We start from the raw sequence: 23,884 nt of genomic DNA on the forward strand, positions 1-23,884 counted from the left end.
ATTTGTTTCCTCAGAGTTCTGGAGGCTAGGAATTCTAAGATCAAGGTGCCAGCAGGTTCTGTATCTGGTGAAGGCCTTGGGTCTCTGCTTCCAAGATGGCACCTTGAACACTGTGTCCTCACACAGTGAGGCAAAAGGAACAGAAGGACAAAAAGAGCTGAACTCACTCCCTCAAGCCCTTTTATAAGGGTGCTAATCCCATCCACGAGGGCAGAACCCTCATGACCTAATCACCTCCTAAAGGCCTCACTTCTTAATACTGTGAAATTGAGAATTAAGTTTCAGCATGAATGTGGACTGGACATATTCAAACTATAGCAAGTACTCACTATAATTTTTTTTTTTTTAGATGGAGTCTCACTCTCTCACCAGGCTGGAGTGCAGTGGTGCAATCTCGGCTTACTGCAACATCCGCCTTCCAGGTTCAAGCGATTCTCCTGCCTCAGCCTCCCGAGTAGCTGGGACTACAGGCACGCACCACCACGTCCAGCTAATTTTTGTATTTTTTTTTCAATGGAGTTTCACTCTTGTTGCCCAGGCTGGAGTGCAATGGCACGATTTCGGCTCACTGCAGCCTCCGCCTCCCGGGTTCAAGCAATTCTCCTGCCTCGGCCTCCGGAGTAGCTGGGATTACAGGTGCCCGCCACCACGCCTGGCTAATTTTTTGTATTTTTAGTAGAAACGGGGTTTCGCCATGTTGGTCAGGCTGGTCTCGAACTCCTGACATCAGGTGATCCACCTGCCTCGGCCTCCCAAAGTGCTGGGATTACAGGCGTAAGCCACCACGCCTGGCCTAATTTTTGTATTTTTAGTAGAGACGGGGTTTCACCATGTTGGCCAGGATGGTCTCAATCTCTTGACCTCGTCATCTGCCCGCTCAGCCTCCCAAAGTGCTGGGATTACAGGCATGAGCCACTGCGCCCAGCCCTCACTATAATTATTTAACAGACATCGAAGGCAATTCTGATACTAGAACTTACATAAGTACCTCTTCAGAGTGCTTACTACACAGCAGTAATATTAGGGACATATGCTTCTTTTTGTAACCAAACTTTTAAAGAACTGAAATGAAATTATAATTATACAATTTTAAAACAAGGTCTAGCCCTGCTGTGGATTACCGTGGATCTAAAGTGAAAAATCAGCTTAAAAATTTATTTTCCAAAAGAGTCAAAGGGCAGGAGTCCTCCTATTTAGTCTTCTGACCAACTTCCTAGCATTAGTTATTGCTGAGGTATTGAGGCCTGTTTAGTACTTTCAGAAGCCTCTCTCAAGCTCACCCACTGTTCTCCTGACTCCTTTACTGCTGATGCTTACACAATCCATTCACCGGTTCGTAACAAGAATGTTGTGAATAGTACTCAGAGTGCCCACATGGCCCTGCCCTCTGAGGGTTCACAGGAAAAATCCCTTCGGTTTCAATATTAGGAATAATGGAACATTCTCTGAACAATTTGTTTCTATTTAGTCTTATGAATTATGTGAAGCCTATAAATGAATGAGTCTTATAGTGGAAACAGCTCCTTTGGAAGATATACCAGAATTGGGTGTTCCTTCAAATTTCCCCATTCTCCAAAGCTCTGATTTCTCCCTTCTGCTACTGCTCTTAGCCTACCTCCTTTGAGAATCTCTTTAGGAAAGAGAAATGTTTATGATGAGAATGTGAGGTACTTACAAATGATGTGCAAGCAGATAAAAGCATGAGCCCCTGCTCTTAAGTGATCATGTTATCATCTTCAAGTTTGCTGACAGAATTTACAGCCAAATTAATAGAGCACTTCACCATATGCATTTTGTGCACCAACCTTAAACCTTTTATTTCCCTAAGCTTATTTTCCCTTTGTACCCTTTTTACATTAACTTTATTTTAACTTATTTTAAATTTATTTTATTTTCTGTATCGCATATATTATAACCATCTTACATCTTTCACAAGACAAAATGGGGTAGAAATAATATACCAATAAGGAGTATCCACTTGAGTTGGCAGAGTGAATACTCTAAGGAACAATATACCCTTCCTAATACTATCTAGAAAAAAAGCCATGTCTAAATCACTGCAAAAGAAATCTAAGATCTGAACTGATCTTAATCAACTGATCTTAATCGTATTTGACTGGGATAAAAATCAGCCTTTATATTAGTGAAAATTGTGAAACAGAAACAATTTTAAAAGGAAAAAAATGTTGTTTTAAAATAAACATTACCAGAAAATTATGATTAAAGTGTTACCACTGTAATAATTAGGTAAGAATAATTTATATAGCTTTATAAACAGTTTAAGTAAATTTACTACTCACTCTGCAATTGCTGTTTACCTTACTGACAACAAATATTTAAACTTTTCTTGTTAAAATGGATATTATATTTTCATAAGTGGCCTCTTCCTACCACACTCTCAAGGAGAGTGTTTTAAAACACTGTCATGGAAGCAAGATATACACAATAATGACTCACGAGACAATCTCACCACACCCTAAATTGTTATCACACAGACATTATCAATGACACATCAGTGATGGGAAATCAACTTGCTATTAGGATTTTGCCAGAGAGAGAACAGATATGGGAGCTTGGCAACACTGTTTTTAATGCTGTTCGAAGACACTGGATCACGTGACTTCTACAACAATTGGGGAAATCTTGTTTCAAACACTATGCAGAATGTTCCTTTCTGGGACATTTGAAAAGAAAGGACTATGAAGCCAAATCACTATAGAAATTTTGCCTGGCTCCATTCATCTTGCTAGTTATGCCCTTGATCACTTCACTAAAAACCCACCTGACAGTTGATCATTAACTTCATCAGCAGTTGGTAAGAATAATTCTGAGTGATGCAGACTATCCCAGCAGTCACATGACAAAACATAACTCTTAACACATGTCAAGGCAGGAGTGGGTGAAGTGATACATGACAAAAGGAAGTAGTCAGCCTGGCACTGTTTGACCTAGGGCAATATGACTTCCCTGAGTTGCCATGTCATGAAAAATGAATAGTAAGAAAAAACCCAAGAACCATTCTTTTGTGTTCTTTAGTGAATTCTGGATTGGCATCCACTAATGCAAATTTGTTTCCTCAGGTCACTTATATCACCCTTGACTACCCAGCAGTAACTCCTTAAAACTAAGGAGTCATGATTAGATTTACTTTTCCACATGTGATGAAAATATTTATTTTTTGAGACAGGGTCTCACTCTGTTAGCCAGAATGGAGTGCATCAGTGCAATCACGGCTCACTGCAGCCTAGATCTCCAGGGCTCAAGTGATCCTCCCCCCGCCTCAGCCTCCTGAGTTGGTGGGACTACAGGTGTGTGCTACCATACCCAGCTTATTTTTAAAAATTTATTTTTCGTAGACATGGCGGGGGGCAGGGGGGTCTCACTATGTTGCCCAGGCTGGTCTCTAACTCCTGGGCTCAAGTGGTCCTCCCACCTCGGCCTCCCAAAGTGTTGGGATTACAGGTATGAGCCACCATGCCTGGCCTGAAATAGCACTTAAATGCTGCTACCTGATTAGCTGTTTTAAGATTCACAGCCCAAGTTTATAATTTCTATTGACTTATTTATTTTTAGATCTTCTTCCAAGAATCCACATTAACAGTGACTTGTTTGGATGATATTTGTTGGGGGATATTTCAGATTCCCTAGGGAGAAACTTACAATTACATTGCTTTGATATTACATATAATTACTTTAAGTCTGAGGTTTTTCCCAATTTATACATTCTCCTTGGACTCCTTAACATACGTTTCTTAAAGTCATAATCTAGGTAATTTAAACTATTATAATACTAAAGTAACTCCTTGATAACATAACTGTTGGTTATGAAAACATGAGAAACTTCTTTTTTGAAAATGAAAGAAGTATATCACTCTTAGAACTAAGTTCCAGTTTCCTAAGTTTCACATATATAGTTAAAAAAATAGATTTCTACCCTAAGAATCATTAAAAGACCTATCTGACTTCTAAAATTGCTTGTTTTTGAGTTTCTCAAACTCAAGTTTGAAAATTAATATTCTGCAGAATAGCAGAAACATTAGTGTTTAAGTTTATACCATTAAAGATTTATTTTAGTTTCTTATCTTTAAAATATGTGTGAGTTTTTAAAAAGAACTAGAATAAGTATTTGTAAAAATACATAACTATATAAAGAAGAAGTGACTGGTCAGTGGAGAATTTCTACTTCCAGGCTTTTTTCCCTGAATATACATAAAAACACACACAGTAATTTTTTTTTATTTTCAAAAAATGGGATCATCCTGTACATTTTGTTTTCAACTCGTCTTTTTCATGTATCGTGGGTACCTTTCTATGTCAGTAAACTCACCTCCAGTACTCAGTTGGCTTCTGTATAATTTCCAATTTTTTGCTATTACAGAGATACAATGAAAATTATGTATCTTTATGTACCTGTGCAAATATTTCTGCAGAACAGATTTCTGAAAGTGGAACTGATACATCACTGTATATTTTGAATAGATACAGTACCAAACTGACTCCATAAAGCTGAATTAACTTACATTCCCACGTATGGCATAAAAGAGTATGGCCTAGTTAATGTTTTCTAATATCTATAATTAAAATATTTTATATAATAAAACACTGCATATGCTAATACCACATTTATCTGAACACTGTTCAAATATAAGTTTCATATAAATGAATTTCAAGATAAATAAAACTTAAAATCATGTGTGAGAGGAACTTTCTGAAAAGCATTATGATTTTCTTGCCTTCTTAATTATGCAGATAGTTACAATTTACGATTTTCTTTACAATTATAAATTTTCAAAAAAGAAATCACAATTTGCCTATCTTCTGAAATAGGTATACTAGTCATAGTTTAAGATTTTCTTTATAATTTTGAAGATTATATATTGGATGCTACTTTCTTTAATACAGTAATGGCTGTTGAGGCTACTGAGCTGTTTGCTGGAAGGCTGAGCTGGATCCAGAAGGTTGTACTTCTTGACTTTTTAAAAAAAAATTAATTAATTAATTATACTTTAAGTTCTGGGATACATGTGCCGAACGTGCAGGTTTGTTACATAGGTATACACGTGCCATGGTGGTTTGCTGCACCCACCAACCCGTCATCTACATTAGGTATTTCTCCTAATGCTATCCCTCCCCTAGCCCCTCATCCCCCGATAGGCCCCGGTGTGTGATGCTCCCCTCCCTGTGTCCATGTGTTCTCATTGTTCAACTTGCACTTATGAGTGAGGACATGAGGTGTTTGGTTTTCTGTTCCTGTGTTAGTTTGCTGAGAATGATGGTTTCCAGCTTTCCCCATGTCCCTGCAAAGGACATGAACTCATCCTTTTTTATGACTGCATAGTATTCCATGGTGTATATATGCCACATTTTCTTTATCCAGTCTATCACTGATGAGCATTTGGGTTGCATTCTTGTACACCAATAATAGACAAACAGAGAGCCAAATCATGAGTGAACTCTCATTCATAATTGCTACAAAGAGAGTAAAATACCTAGGAATACAACTTACATGGGAAGTGAAGGACTTTTTGACTTTTTATGGCAGCATTTTTCTTTCAACCTGGACAGCAGTCTCTCTCTTCTCCCTAATGTAAGCATACCTGCCTCTAGTAGTAATCCCATCCCTCCACTTTCAATCCATGCATAAAAACTCTAATATGCTGCTCCTCATATATATATTTGAAAAAGAAAAAAAATTCCTCAAACAGCTTCTCAGAGCAGACATGAGGACAGTATGTTCTTCAAAGAAGGACACCCAAGTGTGAATAAGATACCCAAGTTTTGGGACATAAGGGACAAGACATTCTACCTCTAAAGCCAGATGTTAAGAGAGAGTCTTTAAGCGGCAGAAACAATTATATGGAAAAGAGTATTTAAAAGTCAAGGAGGTATGATAAAAATTCTACTTCAATATTTAACATTTCCTATTGTAAACATAATAGGGTATTTCTAAGTTTCCTTCCCACTTTAACATTATTGAAACATAATTTCAAGCATGGGGATCAAGAAACTCACATTTCTACAGTTGGGGCAAGAAAAAAAAAAATACACCCGGGATTATAAACACACAAAAATACTGAGCATAGTTTATTGTACCTTAGGTGCTTTATGGTATTGAAACTTTTACAAGAGGTTATGTAAATCAACAGAAAGAAATAAAATAACTTGAGTGGCAGAAAAAATAAGAACTTACTGTCAAGTAAACACTTTACCAAATGACCTTTAATGACCAATACTTGTGCCTCTATTTTTCTCTCACTGTAGTAAAACCAACTAACAGATGGCAATCAAAACAAATTCTACAGTGTTTTCACCAAACCACTTTCTATTCAATGCCCCAAGCATGCTATAAGAATGAAAGCATTCAGTGCTGGTGTCAGCCATAATTCTTTCAAATTACATTATAAATTTTCATTCTGCTGAAGCCATTTTAACCAATTCTCAGTTATCCACAGAAATAGGGAGCAGAATTTTGAAGAGCTAGCATGATTAACTAAAATGATGTGCTTTTCCTCCCATACATCCTCTATTAGAGGAGCTTATGAACACTGAAAATCCAAAATGCAAGCTGCAAAAGGAACAAAGAACAAAAGCATTAGGACTGAATTATGGGTAGGTATGTGGGGGAAGAGAGAATGAGAGAGAAAATGCAGCATTAGAAGCTTTCCACTTCATATCCTTTTTCTTTTTTTTTTTTTCCACCCTGTCACCCAGGCTGGACTATAGTGGCACAATCTAGGCTCACTCAACCTCTGGCTCCCGGGTTCAAGCGATTCTCCTGCCTCAGTCTCCCTAGTAGCTGGGATTACAGGCACGCGCCACCATGCCTGGCTAATTTTTGTATTTTTAGTAGAGACACGGTTTCGCCGTGTTGGTCAGGCTGGTCTTGAACGCCTGACCTCAGGTGATCCACCCTCCTTGGTCTCCCAAAGTGCTGGGATTACAGTACAGGTGTGAGCCACCACGCCCGGCCCCTCCTTTTGTTTTCTTAATGGAAAGTTATTATACTATGTTGTCCCTGCCTCCTCAAGGGGGTCTCACAGCACCAATTATTAGTGATAACTGAAAAGAAAACCTAATTTATTGAAATGGAAGTTACAAAGGTATGTATAAAGTATGAGTCATGGAGACTTTTAGAATTCCCTCCCTGATCATTCTAGGATAAATGGTCAACAAAAGCATGGTCTCTTTTCACAAAAAACTACTATGAAGGAACCTGATATTGAAAAAGACAATCCAGGCAAAGACAGTTTTGCATTGCCATGTTGAAACTCATCTCTAGTTCCTGGGCTAGACTTGGCAATCCCGATGTAACTGAAAATACAGACAGAAGTGACTAGGCAGAATGAGGTTACTTTGGAAGAATCAAGAAAGACCTTTGAGGTACTGATAATAATCCAGCCATTTGAAGATGGAAGAATATTAAAGAAATAGCAAGTACGAAGATTTGGGGGCAGGAACAAATTCAGCATGTTTGAGGGGCAGGAAAAATCCTAGTGTACCTATAATTCAGTGAAAGACAATGAGAAAAAAACCAGATGAGGTTGAAAAGAGAGGCAAAGACCAGATAATGAGTTACCATAATCCACGACGAGGAACTTGGATTTTATTCTAAGTGTAAAGGGAAGTTATTGAGGCAAGCATGAAAAAAGCAAGGAGACCACTTAGGAGTTTTGGTGAGAGATGATGTTAATGGAGATGGAAAGAAGTGACTAGACTATGGGATATTTTGGGGGGTTAAAACCAAGAAAACTTGTCAGTCTACTGGATATAGGAGTAGTGAGAAAGAGTAATTGTGGCTGGCTGGAATCCTTGGTTTTTGGTTTGAGCAATTTGGTGGATAGTAGTGCCAATTACCCACCCCAGTTTTTGTTTCTTTTTGTTTGTTTGTTTTGGTTTGGTTTTGGTTTTGGTTTTGGTTTTTGAGACTGTTGTCCAGGCTGGAGTGCAGTGGCATGATCACAGCTCACTGCAGCCTCGAATTCCTGGGCTCAAGCAATCCTCCTGCCTCAGCCTTCTGAGAAGCTGGAACCACAGGTGCATGCCATCACATCTAGCTAATTTTTTTGATCTTCTGTAGAGATGGGGTCTCGCTATGTTGCCTAGGCTGGTCTCGTACTCCTGGGCTCAAGTGATTCTCCCGCCTCAGCCTCCTAAAGTGCTGGAATTACAGGTTGTATTAGTCTGTTTTCATGCTGCTGATAAAGACATACCCAAAACTGGGTAATTTATAATGAAAAAGAGGTTTAATGGACTCACATTTCCACGTGGCTTGGGAGGCCTCACAATCATGGCAGAAGGTAAAAGGCACGTCTTACATGGCGGTGGGCAAGAGAGAATGAGAGAAGTGAAAGGGGAAACCTCTTATAAAACCATCAGATCTTGTAAGACTTATTCACTACCACAAGAACAGTATGAGGGAAACTGCCCCCCATGATTCAATTATCTCCCACCAAGTTCCTCCTACAACATGTGGGAATTATGGGAGCTACAATTCAAGATGAGATTTGGGTGGAGACATAGCCAAATCATATAACAGGTGCATGCTACCATGCCTGGCTTTGTTCAGAAGTATTTGTAAGAGTCCAAATAACATGTTGGGAAATGGCTGTTCATAAAAAGAAATCCATGAACCTAAAACTGCTCTAGGAAAATTAAGTTTATTAAATTAAAAAAGAAAAAAGAAATTCAATCCAAGAAAATCTAAAATATCTTACAACAGATTATGATGAAGAGATGTTGGTTCAAGTGCTATATAAAAGTTGACTCAAGTAGTATGTAAGGGTCCATAACTAATACTTTTAAATACAGTCAGCCGGGTGCGGTGGCTCACGCCTGTAATCCCAGCACTTAGGGAGGCCAAGTAGTCGGATCAGGAGGTCAGGAGATTGAGACCATCCTGGCCAACATGGTGAAACCCCGCCTCTACTAAAAATACATAAATTAGCCAGACGTGGTGGCACGTGCCTGTAATCCCAGCTACTCAGGCGGCTGAGGCAGGAGAATTGCTTGAACTCCGGAGGCAGAGGTTGCAATGAGCCAAGATCATGCCACTGCACTCCAGCCTGGGTGACAGAGCAAGACTCCATCTCAAAAAATAAATAAATAAAAAAAAATAAAAATAATAAAATAAATTTAGTCATAGTTTCTTCAAAATTACAACCTATTCTGGAGATTTAAATGTTACTAGACCATTTTGCAATACTTTTTTTTTTTCCTTTTTGAGACAGTTTCACTCTTGTTGCCCAGGCTGGAGTGCAATGGCTCGATCTCGACTCACTGCAACCTCTGCCTCCTGGGTTCAAGCGATTCTCCTGCCTCAGCCTCCCGAGTAGCTGGGATTACAGGCATGCACCACCATGCCCGGCTAATTTTGTATTTTTAATAGAGACAGGGTTTCGCCATGTTGGCCAGGCTGGTCTTGAACTCTTGACCTCAGATGATCCACTCACCTCGGCCTCCCAAAGTGCTGGGATTACAGGCATGAGACACTGCGCCCAGCCTTTTTTTTTTTAAGACGGAGTCTCACTCTGTCACCCAGGCTGGAGTGCAGTGGCGCAATCTCAGCTCACTGCAACCTCTGCTGCCGGGTTCAAGCGATTCTCCTGCCTCAGCCTCCCAAGTAGCTGAGATTACAGGAAAGTACCACCACACCCAGCTAATTTTTGTATTTTTAGTAGAGACAGCGTTTCAGCATCTTGGCCAGGCTGGTCTTGAATTTCTCACCTCTTGATCCACCCGCCACAGCCTCCCAAAGTGCTGGAATTACAGGCATGAGACACTATGCCCAGCCTGCAATGCTTATTTTTTTTAAAAATCTTATCTCATGTATTTTGGGTAAATACTATTTTCTATTCTGACAATTCAAGTAAATCTTTAAGGAAAAGAGTCATGCACGAACACAAGAATCATTGTTAATAGACAACAGGATACACAATATACATTTCTTGTTTAGATAACACAATCATTAGCCTAACCTTGTGGCTAGCATTCCTGTTATTGATCTATGGTCATATCCTCACAGCTTAAAACAGTATCTGGCTTGGAATGGGTGCTCAAGAAACAGTAATTGAATCAACCTAATAATTCCCTGCCAAGTTTCTGTAACTGTTCTTCTTAAAAGGCAGGCTATATAATCAATCTGCTAGTCACTCAGAATCCTTCCCTCTTCTTTAAAAAAAAAAAAAAAAAGCTCAGAATTTTTCTTTTTCTGAAAAATTGAAACCAGGGAAATATATTACTTTATGCAGGCTGGGCACCATGGCTCACACCCATAATCCCAACACTTTGGGAGGCTGAAGCAGGCGGATCACTTGAGCCCAGGGGTTTGAGACTAGCCTGGACAACATGGCAAGGCCCCATCTCTAAAAACAACAACAACAAAAATACTTTAAGCAAAATACAATTTACAGTTGAAAAACATCTACAAGAAAAGTAGTAAGACTCAGTCTGCCTAGATTGACAGGTTAAACAAATAAATAGGGTGAAGGTTAGTCCCTTTTAATCTCACTATATTCTAAATTATGTTGGTTTATCAGGTACTCAAGACTGAACTGTTTCCCTAACAATGCAAACTCTGTAACTGCAAGAACTAAAACTACAAAACTCTTAGAAGAAACATAGGCATTAATCTTCATGACCTTGGATTAGGCAATACTTTCTTTCTTTCTTTTTTTTTTTTCTTTTAGACAGAGTCTTGCTCTGTCGCCAGGCTGGAGTGCAGTGGTACGATCTCAGCTTACTGCAACCTCCGCCTCCCGAGTAGCTGGTACTACAGGCACCCACCACCACATCCAGCTAATTTTTGTATTTTTAGTAGAGACAGAGTTTCACCATGTTGGCCAGGATGGTCTTGATCTCTTGACCTCGTGATCTGCCTGTCTTGGCATCCCAAAGTTCTGGGATTACAGGCGTGAGCCACCGCGCCCGGCCCCTAGGCAATGATTTCTTAGATTAGACACTAAAAGCACAGGCAACGAAAGAAAAAATAAATTGGACTTCATCAAAACTAAAACTTCCATGCCTCAAAGGATATCATCAAAACACCGAAAAGAGAATCCAAAGCCTGGGAGAAAATACTTACAGATTATATATCTGATAAAGATCTAGTATTTGGTATATAGTTAAAAATTACAACTCAGCTGGGTGTGATGGCTCACACCTGTAATCCCAGCACTTTGGGAGGCCGAGGCGGGCAGATCACGAGGTCAGGAGTTCGAGACCAGCCTGACCAACATGGTGAAACCCCATCTCTACCAAAAATACAAAAATGAGCCAGGCATAGTGGTGCACGCCCATAATCCCAGCTACTCAGGAGGCTAAGGCAGGAGAATCGCTTGAACCCGGGAGGTGGAGGTTGTAGTGAGCCGAGATCATGCCACTGCACTCCAGCCTGGGCAACAGAGCGAGACTCTGTCTCAAAAACAAAAAAAAATTACAACTCAACAATAATAATAAAAAACAATTAAAAATGGGCAAAGAAATAGACATTTCTGGCCAGGCATGGTAGCTCATGCCCGTAAGCCCAGCACTTTGGGAGGCTGAGGTCAGGTGTTCAAGACCAGCCTGAACAACATGGTGAAACCCTGTCTCTAATAAAAACACAAAAATTAGCCAGGTGTGGTGGCAAGTGCCTGTAATCCCAGCTACTCAGGAGGCTGAGGCAGGAGAATCGCTTGAACCCAGGAGGTGGAGGTTGCAGTGAACCGAGATCGCGCCATTGCACCACTCCAGCCTGGGCGACAAAGCGAGACTCTGTTTCAAAAAATAAAAAAAAAAGAAAAGAAAATAAATATACATTTCTTCAAAGAAGATATACAAATGGCCATTAAATATATTAAAGGATATTCAACGTCATGCATCATTAACAAATGCAAATCAAAACTACAAGATACTGGGCCAGGTGCGGTGGCTCACGCCTGTAATCCCAGCACTTTGGGAGGCCAAGGCAGGCAGATCACCTGAGGTCAGGACTTTGAGACCAGCCTGGCCAACATGGCGAAAACCCGTCTCTACTAAAAATATGAAAAAAAAAAAAAATTAGCCAGGCATGGTGGTGCACACCTGCAGTCCCAGCTACTCAGGAGTCTGAGCCACGACAATTGCTTAACCCAGGAGGGAGAGGTTGCAGTGAGCTGAGATCATGCCACTGCACTCCAGCCTCGGTGACAGTGAGACTCCATCTAAAAAAAAAAAACAAAGAAACTGCAATATACCAGGTCCTGCATTTCTTACATGACCAAAACAAACAAAAAAAGATACCACTTCACACCTGCTAGGATGACTATAATCAAAAAGACAAATAACAAGTGTTCGTGAGGATGTGGAGACATTGGAACCTTTATACACAGCTGATGAGAATGCAAAATGGTGCAGATGCTTTGGAAAACAGTTGGGAAGTTCAAAAGATTAAACACAGAGTTACCATATGACCCACCAATTCTACTCCTAGGTATATAGCCAAAAGAAATGAAAACATATGTCCACACAAAAACTTGTGCCTAAATGTTCATAGTAGCATTACTCATAATAGCGAAGAAGTGGTAACAACCCAAAGGTCCATCAACTACAGAAAGAATAAATAAAATGTGGCATATCCATACAATGGACCACGATTTGGCAATAAAAGGGAATGAAATACTGATTCCTGCTACAAAATGGATGAACTTTGAAACACTATGCTAAGTGAAAATATGAAATGTCTGGAATAGGTAAATTCACAAAGATAGAAAGAAGGCCAGACATGGTGGCTCACACCTGTAATCCCAGCACTTTGGGAGGACTGCCTGAGGCCAGGAGTTCAAGACCAGCCTGAGCAACACAGTGAGACCCTGTTTCTATGAAAAAATAATAATAATAATAAAATTAGCTGGGCCTGGTGGTGCGTGCCTGCAGTTCTAGCTACTTGGAAGGCTGAGGCAGAGGACCACTTGAGCCCAGGAGGTCAAGCCTGCAGTGAGATATGACTGCACCCTTACCCTCCAGCTTGGGCAACACAAGTACCTGTCTCAAAAGAAAAAAAAAAGAAAATGAAAGAAAAAAGGAAAAGACAGAATGAAGACTAGTGGTTGCCAGGGACCAACGGGAGGAAGAAACTGGGAGTTAGTGCTAATGGGTATGAGGTTTCTTCAAGAAAAATGAAAATGTCCTGGAATAGGATAGTGGTGATGATTGCAAAACTCTGTGAATACAGTAAAAACCACTGAATTGTACACTTTAAAAGGGTGAATATTATGTTATATAAATATTATATTTCTCAATAAAAAAGAAAAAAAATACAACCATTAAAGAGTTGAGACATGACTTGGCCAAGTCTCCAATTGTGCCAAAAGCAAAATCTAGGCGGCATGGTGGTTTATACCTGTAATCCCAACACTTTGGGAGGCCACAGCAGGCAACTTAAGCCCAGGAGTTCAAGACCAGCCCAAGCAACATGACAAAACCCCGTCTCCACACACACACACAAAAAATTAGCTGGACTTGGTGGCATGTCTATGTAGTCCCAGCTACTCAGAAGGCTGAGGTTGGGGGGTGTCTTGAGCCCAGGGACTTTATAGTCCCCAGTTCCACTTAGCACATCTTGTAATCATACTTCCTCATTATTAAGATGCCAGAAACTGTAAGATGAAACACTGGTTTAGGAATAAATAACTTTTAAGCAAAAAAACAAACAAAAAAGTATACTATTTCAGTAACCAACAAAATTGTACATTAATCCATATAGTTCATACCATAATCTTGTTTTGGAATCACAATTAACATGTAAGTATACACTTTCATATCTGAATTGAAGGCTGTTCTGTTCTAAATCACTTTTGGCCATAACAGTTCTGTACATCCTCATGGTGACATATTACACACCACTCTCCTTAGAGCCTGTGCTATTCATCTTCACTTTTATAACACTTTTAGGACCAACAGCATGACACTAAGGTTGAAAAATACTGGAGTTTACCTGTATTTCACATCTGATTATTGCTTTTTCTTTCTTTGAATTATGCCATTCTTGAAGTTAGTCAACTTTGCTTGAATGTCTATGGGAAGGTATTGGCAGGTGGAAGTTTGCAGGCTCAGTGGCAACTTTTCAAAATGCAAAAATCAGTCATAACAACCTCTTCTTGCTTTAAAATTCTGTACCTTAGTCTTAGAAAAGCAACTTCCACTGTCTTTTATTACATTGTCAAGAAACCTTTGGCAAATATTTAAAGTTAAGATTTAGGTTAAAACTACAAATTTACAAGAGAAAAACAATCCCATTAAAAAGTGGGCAAAGGACACGAACAGAAACTTCACAAAAGAAGACAAACATGTGGCCAACAAGCATATGAAAAAAAGCTCAATATCACTGATCATTAGAGAAATGCAAATCAAAACCACAGTGAGATACCATTTCACACCAGTCAGAATGGCTATTATTGAAAAGTCAAAAAATAATACATGCTGGTGAGGTTGCAGAGAAAAGGGAACACTTATACACTGTTGGTGGGAGTGTAAATGAGTTTAACCATTGTGGAAAGCAGTATGGCAATTTCTCAAAGTGCTAAAAGCAGAACTACCATTCAACCCAGCAATCCCATTACTGAGTATATACCCAGACGAGTAGAAATCATTCTACCATAAAAACACATGCAAATGAATGTTCACTGCAGTACTATTAACAATAGCAAAGACATGGAATCAACCTAAATGCCCATCAATGACAGATTGGATAAAGAAAATGTGGCACATATACAACATGGAGTACTATGCAGCCAAAAAAAGAACGAGATCATGTCTTTTGTAGGAACATGGATGGAGATGGAGGCTATTATCGTTAGCAAACTAATGCAGAAACAGAAATCCAAATACTACATGTTCTCACTTATAAGTGGGAACTACATTATAAAAGCTTATGAACACAAATAAAGAAACAACAGACACGGGGGTCTACTTGAGGGGGGAGTGTGGGAGAAGGGAGAGGAGCAGAAAAGATTAACTATTGAGTACTGGGCTTAATACCTGGGTGATGAAATAATATGTATAACAAACCCCCTTGACAAATGTTTATGTATGTAACAAACCTTCCCATGTACCCCCAAGCTTAAAATAAAAGTTTTTAAAAAAAGATTTAGGTTAAAATTAAACAGTGTAACAGTGTGTGGAGCTACGAATACAACTAATTCAACTGAGGTGGCAATGTATAGCTAATTTTGTACACACCCAGGCAATGATAGTCACCAATAAATCTCTACATGGTGGCTGTCAAGTTTCTACTGACATCAATTATAACATAGACTTCAGAAAAGTTAAAATATAAAAAAGATTCATTTGAAAATCGAGAAAATAAAATACATTTACAACTAGAACTTTCTTTTTTTAGTTCCTTAATCTCTATCACCCTTAAGCTATAGGCTCTGAGATCAAGATATGTGATAATGGTGCTATTCCATAAACAATGAATGTAAAAAAGTTATCTTCTCATTAATGAACTTACAGAGAATACCAGATATATAATCAACCATTAATGTAAAAGGACCGAGAAAAATGTGTAATGTATAATGCAGAGAGTTTAGGAAGAGCATAAATAATATGTACATCACTCCACAGACAAAAAGTCTGGAAATCTCTTCAAAGATGGAAAAAACTTAAAACTTATAGAACTTCGAATTCCTAATTTTTCCTTTATGTACACTTATAGGTAATTGTATTAAGAGAAAGATAAGGAAGACAGAAAAGACAGTGAAGAATATTCCCTTTCTGGAACTATTTCATTAAAGTTTGTCCCACAATTTAAAAAAATCTATTTGACCTAAAAAATGGGGAAGAAACCATCCAGCCCTTTTCACTTAGCAGACTCATGGCATAGGTGAGTGGCTGAAACAATCATGTAATAAGTAACCTTAAAGAAATGTGTTATATTTAGGCACCATTATACACTTTTGGTGGTAGTATAAATTACTACAATCATTTTGGAAAGCAATTTGGCAATATATAGTGAGATCTTTAAAAATATATATACCCTTTGACTAAAGAGTCCAGTTTCTCAAAATCTATTCCAAAGACATCCTATGAAACATGCACAGAGGCTGTCTTCCAAGTATTACTTATTGTAGTGAAAAATGGAAAGCCTCGTTTGTCTAACAACAGGTAAATGATTTAAAAATTATTGTACATCCACAAGACACAGAGTATTATAAAATTATTTTAAAATATTTATCAAGAATGCTTTTTAACTTTTTTCCTTTCCTGATATTTTTAAAATTTTTAAGTAATATATACTCATGGTAAAAGAAAATTCAAAAAACGTAAACAAAAACCAGAAGTCCTCTCAATTCTCTTATACAGTATTCTATCCCCAATTCCCAAAGGTAACTACACTGTTAAATTGTGTGTGTGTGCATGTGTGTGTGTGCGTGTGTGTGTGTATGTATGTATGTGTTAAACTTCTAGAAATTTTTTGGGCATACACATACAAACTTATCTAACAAACATTTATCTATAGATGGGTAATTTTTTGCTTTGTTTTTAATGTGAGTAGAGCAATTCTAAGCATGCTGTTTTTCATTTTGCTTCTTACACTTATATTCTGACAACTGTTCCACAGCAGCACATATTGGTTTACCTTATTCACAAAAATTAATATTTAAATATGTATCGGGCTTAAGATTGATAGATATTTAGGTTGTTTAGATTTTTCTGCTTACCAATAACGCAATAATGAACACATATGAATACATTTCTTTATGTACTAGTGTTACTATGTCAGTTCCTAAAAGCAGAATTTCAGTATTTTAGATAATGAAAGTTACAGACAAATCATCCACCAAAAAATCACACTGATATCATCCTTCCTACCTCTTCAAAATATTCTAAACACTGAATATTACCAACTTTTAAAGATTTACTAATCTGGAAGATAAATATTTTAATCTGTGTATCTAGAAATATAAGTAAAATTAAACCACTATTCCACCGCATGGTTCATCTTTTTCTTTTTTGTTTTGAGAAGGAGTCTCACTCTGTCACCCAGGCTGGAGTGCAATGGCAAGATCTCAGCTCACTGCAACCTCCACCTCCCAGGTTCAAGCAATTCTCTTGACTCAGCCTCTCAAGTAGCTGGGATTACAGGCACCTGCCACCACACCCGGCTAATTTTTGCATTTTTAGTAGAGATGGGGTTTCACCATGTTGGCCAGGCTGGTCTTCAACTCCTGACCTCAGGTGATCCACCCGCCTTGGCCTCCCAAAGTGTTGGGATTACAGGCGTGAGCCACCGTGCCCGGTCGGTTCATCTCTTTCTTATAGGCTTATAAGAGTCCTGATACAGTGAGGAAATTTGCTCTTTGTCACATATTGTAAACATTTTATTTACTTTTTATTTTTTGAGATGGAGTCTTGTTTCGTTGCCCAGGCTGGAGTGCAGTGACATGATCTCAGCTCACTAAAACCACCGCCTTCCAGGTTCAAGTGATTCTCCTGCCTCAGCCTCCCAAGTAGCTGGGACTACAGGTGTGCGCCATCATGCCCGGCTAATTTTTTTGTATTTTTAGTAGAGATGGGGTTTCACCATGTTAGCCAGGCTGGTCTCGAACTCCTGACCTCAGGCAATCTGCCCGCCTCAGCCTCCCAAAGTGCTGGGATTACAGGCGTGACCCACCATGCCTGGCCTACATTTTGCAGTTTGTTGTCTTTTAACAGTGTTTATATTTTTTAGTTTAGTTTTGTTTTGTTTTTTACTGTCTAGCAATTTTTCTATTCTTCCCATTAGGGTTCCTCAACTTTATATATGTTTCAATTTCAAATATAAAAATAATATATACGTATTTTACTACTCTTTTTATCATTACTTTTTTTTTTTTTTTTTTTTTTGAGACAGTTTTGCTCTTGTTGCCCAGGCTGGAGTGCGATGGCACGATCTCGGCTCACCGCAACCTCCGCCTCCCAGGTTCAAGCAATTCTCCTGCCTCAGCCTCCCGAGTAGCTGGGATTACAGGCACATGCCACCATGCCCAACTAATTTTTGTATTTTTAGTAGAGACAGGGTTTCACCATGTTAGCCAGGCTGCTCTTGAACACCTGACCTCAGATGATCCACCCACCTTGGCCTCCCAAAGTGCTGGGATTACAGGCATGAGCCACTGCGCCCAGCTAGCGGCAGCAATTTTTAAGACATAGTTTAATTACAGATGAACGGCTATAGATTGCCAATGATAAGAGCCACAAGTCTGAAACCCAGGAGCTCTCTACAATCTAATTTTGATGTTATGACTGTTTTCTATAGATTTACTATACAAAATTAGCCTCAATTTTTTAATCTACAAAATAGAGATTAAAGTAACTGTTAATTGCAGCTATGAAAAATGATAGTCTTATTAGAAACTAGTAGGGCATTTATAAATTAACAAATGGCTACCATATAGAAAAAAAACTGCTTAGGTTAATTTACGAACATACTACGTTTGGAAAAAACAAATGTGAGTAATGAGTGATTAATATCTCTTGATATTGTATATTGATAATTTTCAAATATAAGGATATGACCCAAAGGGAAATGACAGAGTGACCCCAAAGAGAAAGCAGAGACCCAGGAGAAGGTTAGCTAAAGGTTACACGAAACGGGAAAATCTGGTCCTGTATTGCAATCTTTCTTTCAATTCCTCACTTTTAATCGTTTTCTCCCAGCCTTGAAGAGCGACTTATTTGTGATGAAAATAGTAAATCTTAGGGGAGCATGCAGTTAGTCACTGTGGCATCCTGAAGACCTTAGTTTTAGAGGAAGAAAAACTGAGGAGCTAAGAGCCCCAAGAAGGTCATAAATGGGTACAATAAATATTTCTAGAGATGTGGAATAACAAAGTAAAACTTATACTTACAAGTTGAGATTCACGAACTTTAGGAAACATTTTGGCAACATTGAGACCATCAATGACAACATCAAAAGGAGGACGAGATTTTATGAAGTTCTCAAATCTCTTAAGTTCCTAATAAAGAAATGTCAGACAAAACATTAATAAGAACTTAGTAAGGACTTTATTATAAACACACTGCAGTGACCTTTATTATTGTTTTGATAATTCAAAATATTCATCCCTTAAAAATACACACACACACACACACACACAGATACTCTACAAATGAAATCTGAAAAAGCCAGTCTAATGGATGCAACTGCATACAATTATCCAATACACTCTATAATCTCATAGTGTTTTATACTTCACAAAGCACTTTCATATGTAATTTCATTTGATCTGCAGCTGGCCTATCTAGACTTCTAAATTAACCCACATGATAGTTATGATAAGAATGAACTGGTGGTTCCAAGATGGCCGAATAGGAACAGCTCCAGTCCACAGCTCCCAGCGTGAGAGATGCGGAAGATGGGTGATTTCTGCACTTCCAACTGAGCTTTGAAGAGAGCAGCGGTTCTCCCAGCACGGAGTTTGAGATCTGAGAATGGATAGACTGCCTCCTCAAGTGGGTCCCTGACCCCCGAGTAGCCTAACTGGGAGGCACCCCCAAGTAGGGGCAGACTGACACCTCACACGGCCGGGTACCCCTGAGACGAAGCTTCCAGAGGAACGATCAGGCAGCAACATTTGCTGTTCAGTAATATTCGCTGTTCTGCAGCCTCCGCTGCTGATACCCAGGCAAACAGGGTCTGGAGTGGACCTCCAGCAAACTCCAGCAGACCTGCAGCTGAGGGTCCTGACTGTTAGAAGGAAAATTAACAAACAGAAAGGACATCCACAGCAAAACCCCATCTGTCTGTCAACATCATCAAAGACCAAAGGTAGATAAAACCATAAAGATGGGGAAAAAACAGAGCAGAGAAGCTGAAAATTCTAAAAATCAGAGCACCTCTCCCCCTCCAAAGGAACGCAGCTCCTCGCCAGTAACGGAACAAAGCTTTGCGATGACTTTGACGAGTTGAGAGAAGAAGGCTTCAGACGATCAAACTTCTCCAAGCTAAAGAAGGAAGTTCGAACCCATTGCAAAGAAGCTAAAAACCTTGAAAAAAGATTAGACGAATGGCTAACTAGAATAACCAGTGTAGAGAAGTCCTTAAATGACCTGATGGAGCTGACAACCACGGCACGAGAACTACGTGACGAATGCACAAGCTTCAGTAACCGATTCGATCAACTGGAAAAAAGGGTATCAGTGATGGAAGATGAAATGAATGAAATGAAGCAAGATGAGAAGTTTAGAGAAAAAAGAGGAAAAAGAAACGAACAAAGCCTCCAAGAAATATGGGACTATGTGAAAAGACCAAATCTATGTCTGATTGGTGTACCTGAAAGTGACAGGGAGAATGGAACCAAGTTGGAAAACACTGCAGGATATTATCCAGGAGAACTTCCCCAACCTAGCAGGCAAGCCACCATTCAAATTCAGGAAATACAGACAATGCCACAAAGATACTCCTCAAGAAGAGCAACTCCAAGACACATAATTGTCAGATTCACTAAAGTTGAAATGAAGGAAAAAATGTTAAGGGCAGCTAGAGAGAAAGGTCGGGTTACCCACAAAGGGAAGCCCATCAGACTAACAGCAGATCTCCTGGCAGAAACTCTACAAGCCAGAAGAGAGTGGGGACCAATATTCAACATTCTTAAAGAAAAGAATTCTCAACCCAGAATTTCATATCCAGCCAAACTAAGCTTCATAAGTGAAGGAGAAATGAAATCCTTTACAGACAAGCAAATGCTGAGAGATTTTGTCACCACCAGGCCTGACCTAAAAGAGCTTCTGAAGGAAGCGCTAAACACAGAAAGGTACAACCGGTACCAGCCACTGCAAAAACATGCCAAAACGTAAAGACCATAGATGCTAGGAAGAAACTGCATCAACTAATGAGCAAAATAACCAGCTAACATCACAATGACATGATCAAATTCACACATAACAATATTAACCTTAAATGTAAATGGGCTAAATGCTCCAATTAAAAGACACAGTCTGGCAAATTGGATAAAGAGTCAAGATCCATCAGTGTTGCTGTATTCAGGAGACCCATCTCACGTGCAGAGACACACATAGGCTCAAAATAAAAGGATGGAGGAAGATCTACCAAGCAAATGGAAAACAAAAAAAGGCAGAGGTTGCAATCCTAGTCTCTGATAAAACAGATGTTAAACCAACAAAGATCAAAAGAGACAGAGAAGGCCATTACATAATGGTAAGTAAAGGGATCAATTCAACAAGAGGAGCTAACTATCCTAAATATATATGCACCCAACACAGGAGCACCCAGATTCATAAAGCAAGTCCTCAGAGACTTACAAAGAGACTTAGACACCCACACAATAATAATGGGAGACTTTAACACTCCACTGTCAACATTACACAGATCAACGAGACAGAAAGTCAACAAGGATATCCAGGAATTGAACTCAGCTCTGCATCAAGCGGACCTAATAGACATCTACAGAACTCTCCACCCCAAATCAACAGAATTTACATTCTTCTCAGCACCACATTGCACTTATTCCAAAATTGACCACATAGTTGGAAGTAAAGAACTCCTCAGCAAATGTAAAAGAACAGAAATTATAACAAACTGTCTCTCAGACCACAGTGCAATCAAACTAGAACTCAGGATTAAGAAACTCACTCAACCACTCAACTACATGGAAATTGAACAACCTGCTCCTGAATGACTACTGGGTACATAACGAAATGAAGGCAGAAATAAAGATGTTCTTTGAAACCAATGAGAACAAAGACAAAACATACCAGAATCTCTGGGACACATTTAAAGCAGTGTGTAGAGGGAAATTTATAGCACTAAATGCCCACAAGAGAAAGCAGGAAAGATCTAAAATCGACACCCTAACATCACAATTAAAAGAACTAGAGAAGCAAGAGCAAACACATTCAAAAGCTAGCAGAAGGCAAGAAATAACTAAGATCAGAGCAGAACTGAAAGAGACAGAGACACAAAAAACCCTTCAAAAAAATCAATGAATCTAGGACCTGGTTTTTTGAAAAGATCAACAAAATTGATACACTGCTAGAAAGACTAATAAAGAAGAAAAGAGAGAAGACTCAAACAGACACAATAAAAAATGATAAAGGGGATATCACCACCGATCCCACAGAAATACAAACTACCATCAGAGAATACTATAAACACCTCTACGCAAATAAACTAGAAAATCTAGAAGAAATGGATAAATTCCTGGACACATACACCCTCCCAAGACTAAACCAGGAAGAAGTTGGATCTCTGAATAGACCAATAACAGGATCTGAAAGTGAGGCAATAATTAATAGCCTACAAACCAAAAAAAGTCCAGGACCAGATGGATTCACAGACGAATTCTACCAGAGGTACAAGGAGGAGCTGGTACCATTCCTTCTGAAACTATTCCAATCAATAGAAAAATAGGGAATCCTCCCTAACGCATTTTATGAGGCCAACATCATCCTGATACCAAAGTCTGGCAGAGACACAACAAAAAAAGAGAATTTTAGACCAATATCCCTGATGAACATCGATGGAAAAATCCTCAATAAAATACTGGCAAACTGAATCCAGCAGCACATCAAAAAGCTTATCCACCATGATCAAGTGGGCTTCATCCCTGGGATGCAAGGCTGGTTCAACATACTCAAATCAATAAATGTAATCCAGCATATAAACAGAACCAAAGACAAAAACCACACGATTATCTCAATAGATGCAGAAAAGGCCTTTGACAAAATTCAACAGCACTTCATGCTAAAAACTCTCAATAAATTAGGTATTGATGGGACGTATCTCAAAATAATAAGAGCTATTTATGACAAACCCACAGCCAATGTCATACTGAATGGGCAAAAACTGGAAGCATTCCCTTTGAAAACTGGCACAAGACAGGGATGCCCTCTCTCACCACTCCTATTCAACATAGTGTTGGAAGTTCTGGCCAGGGCAATCAGGCAGGAGAAAGAAATAAAGGGTATTCAATTAGGAAAAGAAGAAGTCAAATTGACCCTGTTTGCAGATGACATGATCGTATATTTAGAAAACCCCATTGTTTCAGCCCAAAATCTCCTTAAGCTGATAAGCAGCTTCAGCAAAGTCTCAGGATACAAAATCAATGTGCAAAAATCACAAGCATTCTTATACACCAATAACAGACAGAGAGCCAAATCATGAGTGAACTCCCGTTCACAACTGCTACTAAGAGAATAAAATACCTAGGAATCCAACTTACAAGGGATGTGAAGGACCTCTTCCAGGAGAACTACAAACCACTGCTCAACGAAATAAAAAAGGACACAAATAAATGGAAGAACATTCCATGCTCATGGATAGGAAGAATCAGTATTGTAAAAATGGCCATACTGCCCAAGGTAATTTATAGATTCAATGCCATCCCCATCAAGCTACCAATGACTTTCTTCACAGAATTGGAAAAAACTACTTTAAAGTTCATATGGAACCAAAAAAGAGCCTGCATTGCCAAGACAATCCTAAGCCAAAAGAACAAAGCTGGAGGCATCATGCTACCTGACTGCAAACTATACTACAAGGCTATAGTAACCAAAACAGCATAGTACTGGTACCAAAACAGAGATATAGACCAATGGAACAGAACAGAGCCCTCAGAAATAATGCCACTTATCTACAACTATCTGATCTTTGACAAACCTGAGAAAAACAAGCAATGGGGAAAGGATTCCCTATTTAATAAATGGTGCTGGGAAAACTGGCTAGCCATATGTAGAAAGCTGAAACTGGATCCCTTCCTTACACCTTATACAAAAATTAATTCAAGTTGGATTAAAGACTTAAATGTTAGACCTAAAACCATAAAAACTCTAGAAGAAAACCTAGGCAATACCATTCAGGACATAGGCATGGGCAAGGACTTCATGTCTAAAACACCAAAAGCAATGGCAACAAAAGCCAAAATTG

At 39.0% G+C, this 23,884-nt stretch overlaps 1 protein-coding gene across 12 annotated transcripts in view; it reads right to left on the bottom strand.

The window, feature by feature from the left end:
- The window catches only part of PRORP (protein only RNase P catalytic subunit), a 154,084-nt gene that overhangs the window by 75,936 nt on the left and 54,264 nt on the right, over positions 1 to 23,884 (bottom strand). For all 12 annotated transcript variants that reach the window (XM_019009755.4, XM_055361302.2, XM_063697699.1 and 9 more), the window contains one exon: positions 18,849 to 18,956. In XM_019009755.4, coding sequence (XP_018865300.3) covers positions 18,849 to 18,956 — 108 coding nt within the window. The remainder of the gene's footprint in view (positions 1 to 18,848; positions 18,957 to 23,884) is intronic.

This window comes from Gorilla gorilla, chromosome 15, assembly GCF_029281585.2.
Source record: "Gorilla gorilla gorilla isolate KB3781 chromosome 15, NHGRI_mGorGor1-v2.1_pri, whole genome shotgun sequence".
NCBI classification, from domain to species: Eukaryota; Metazoa; Chordata; class Mammalia; order Primates; family Hominidae; genus Gorilla; species Gorilla gorilla.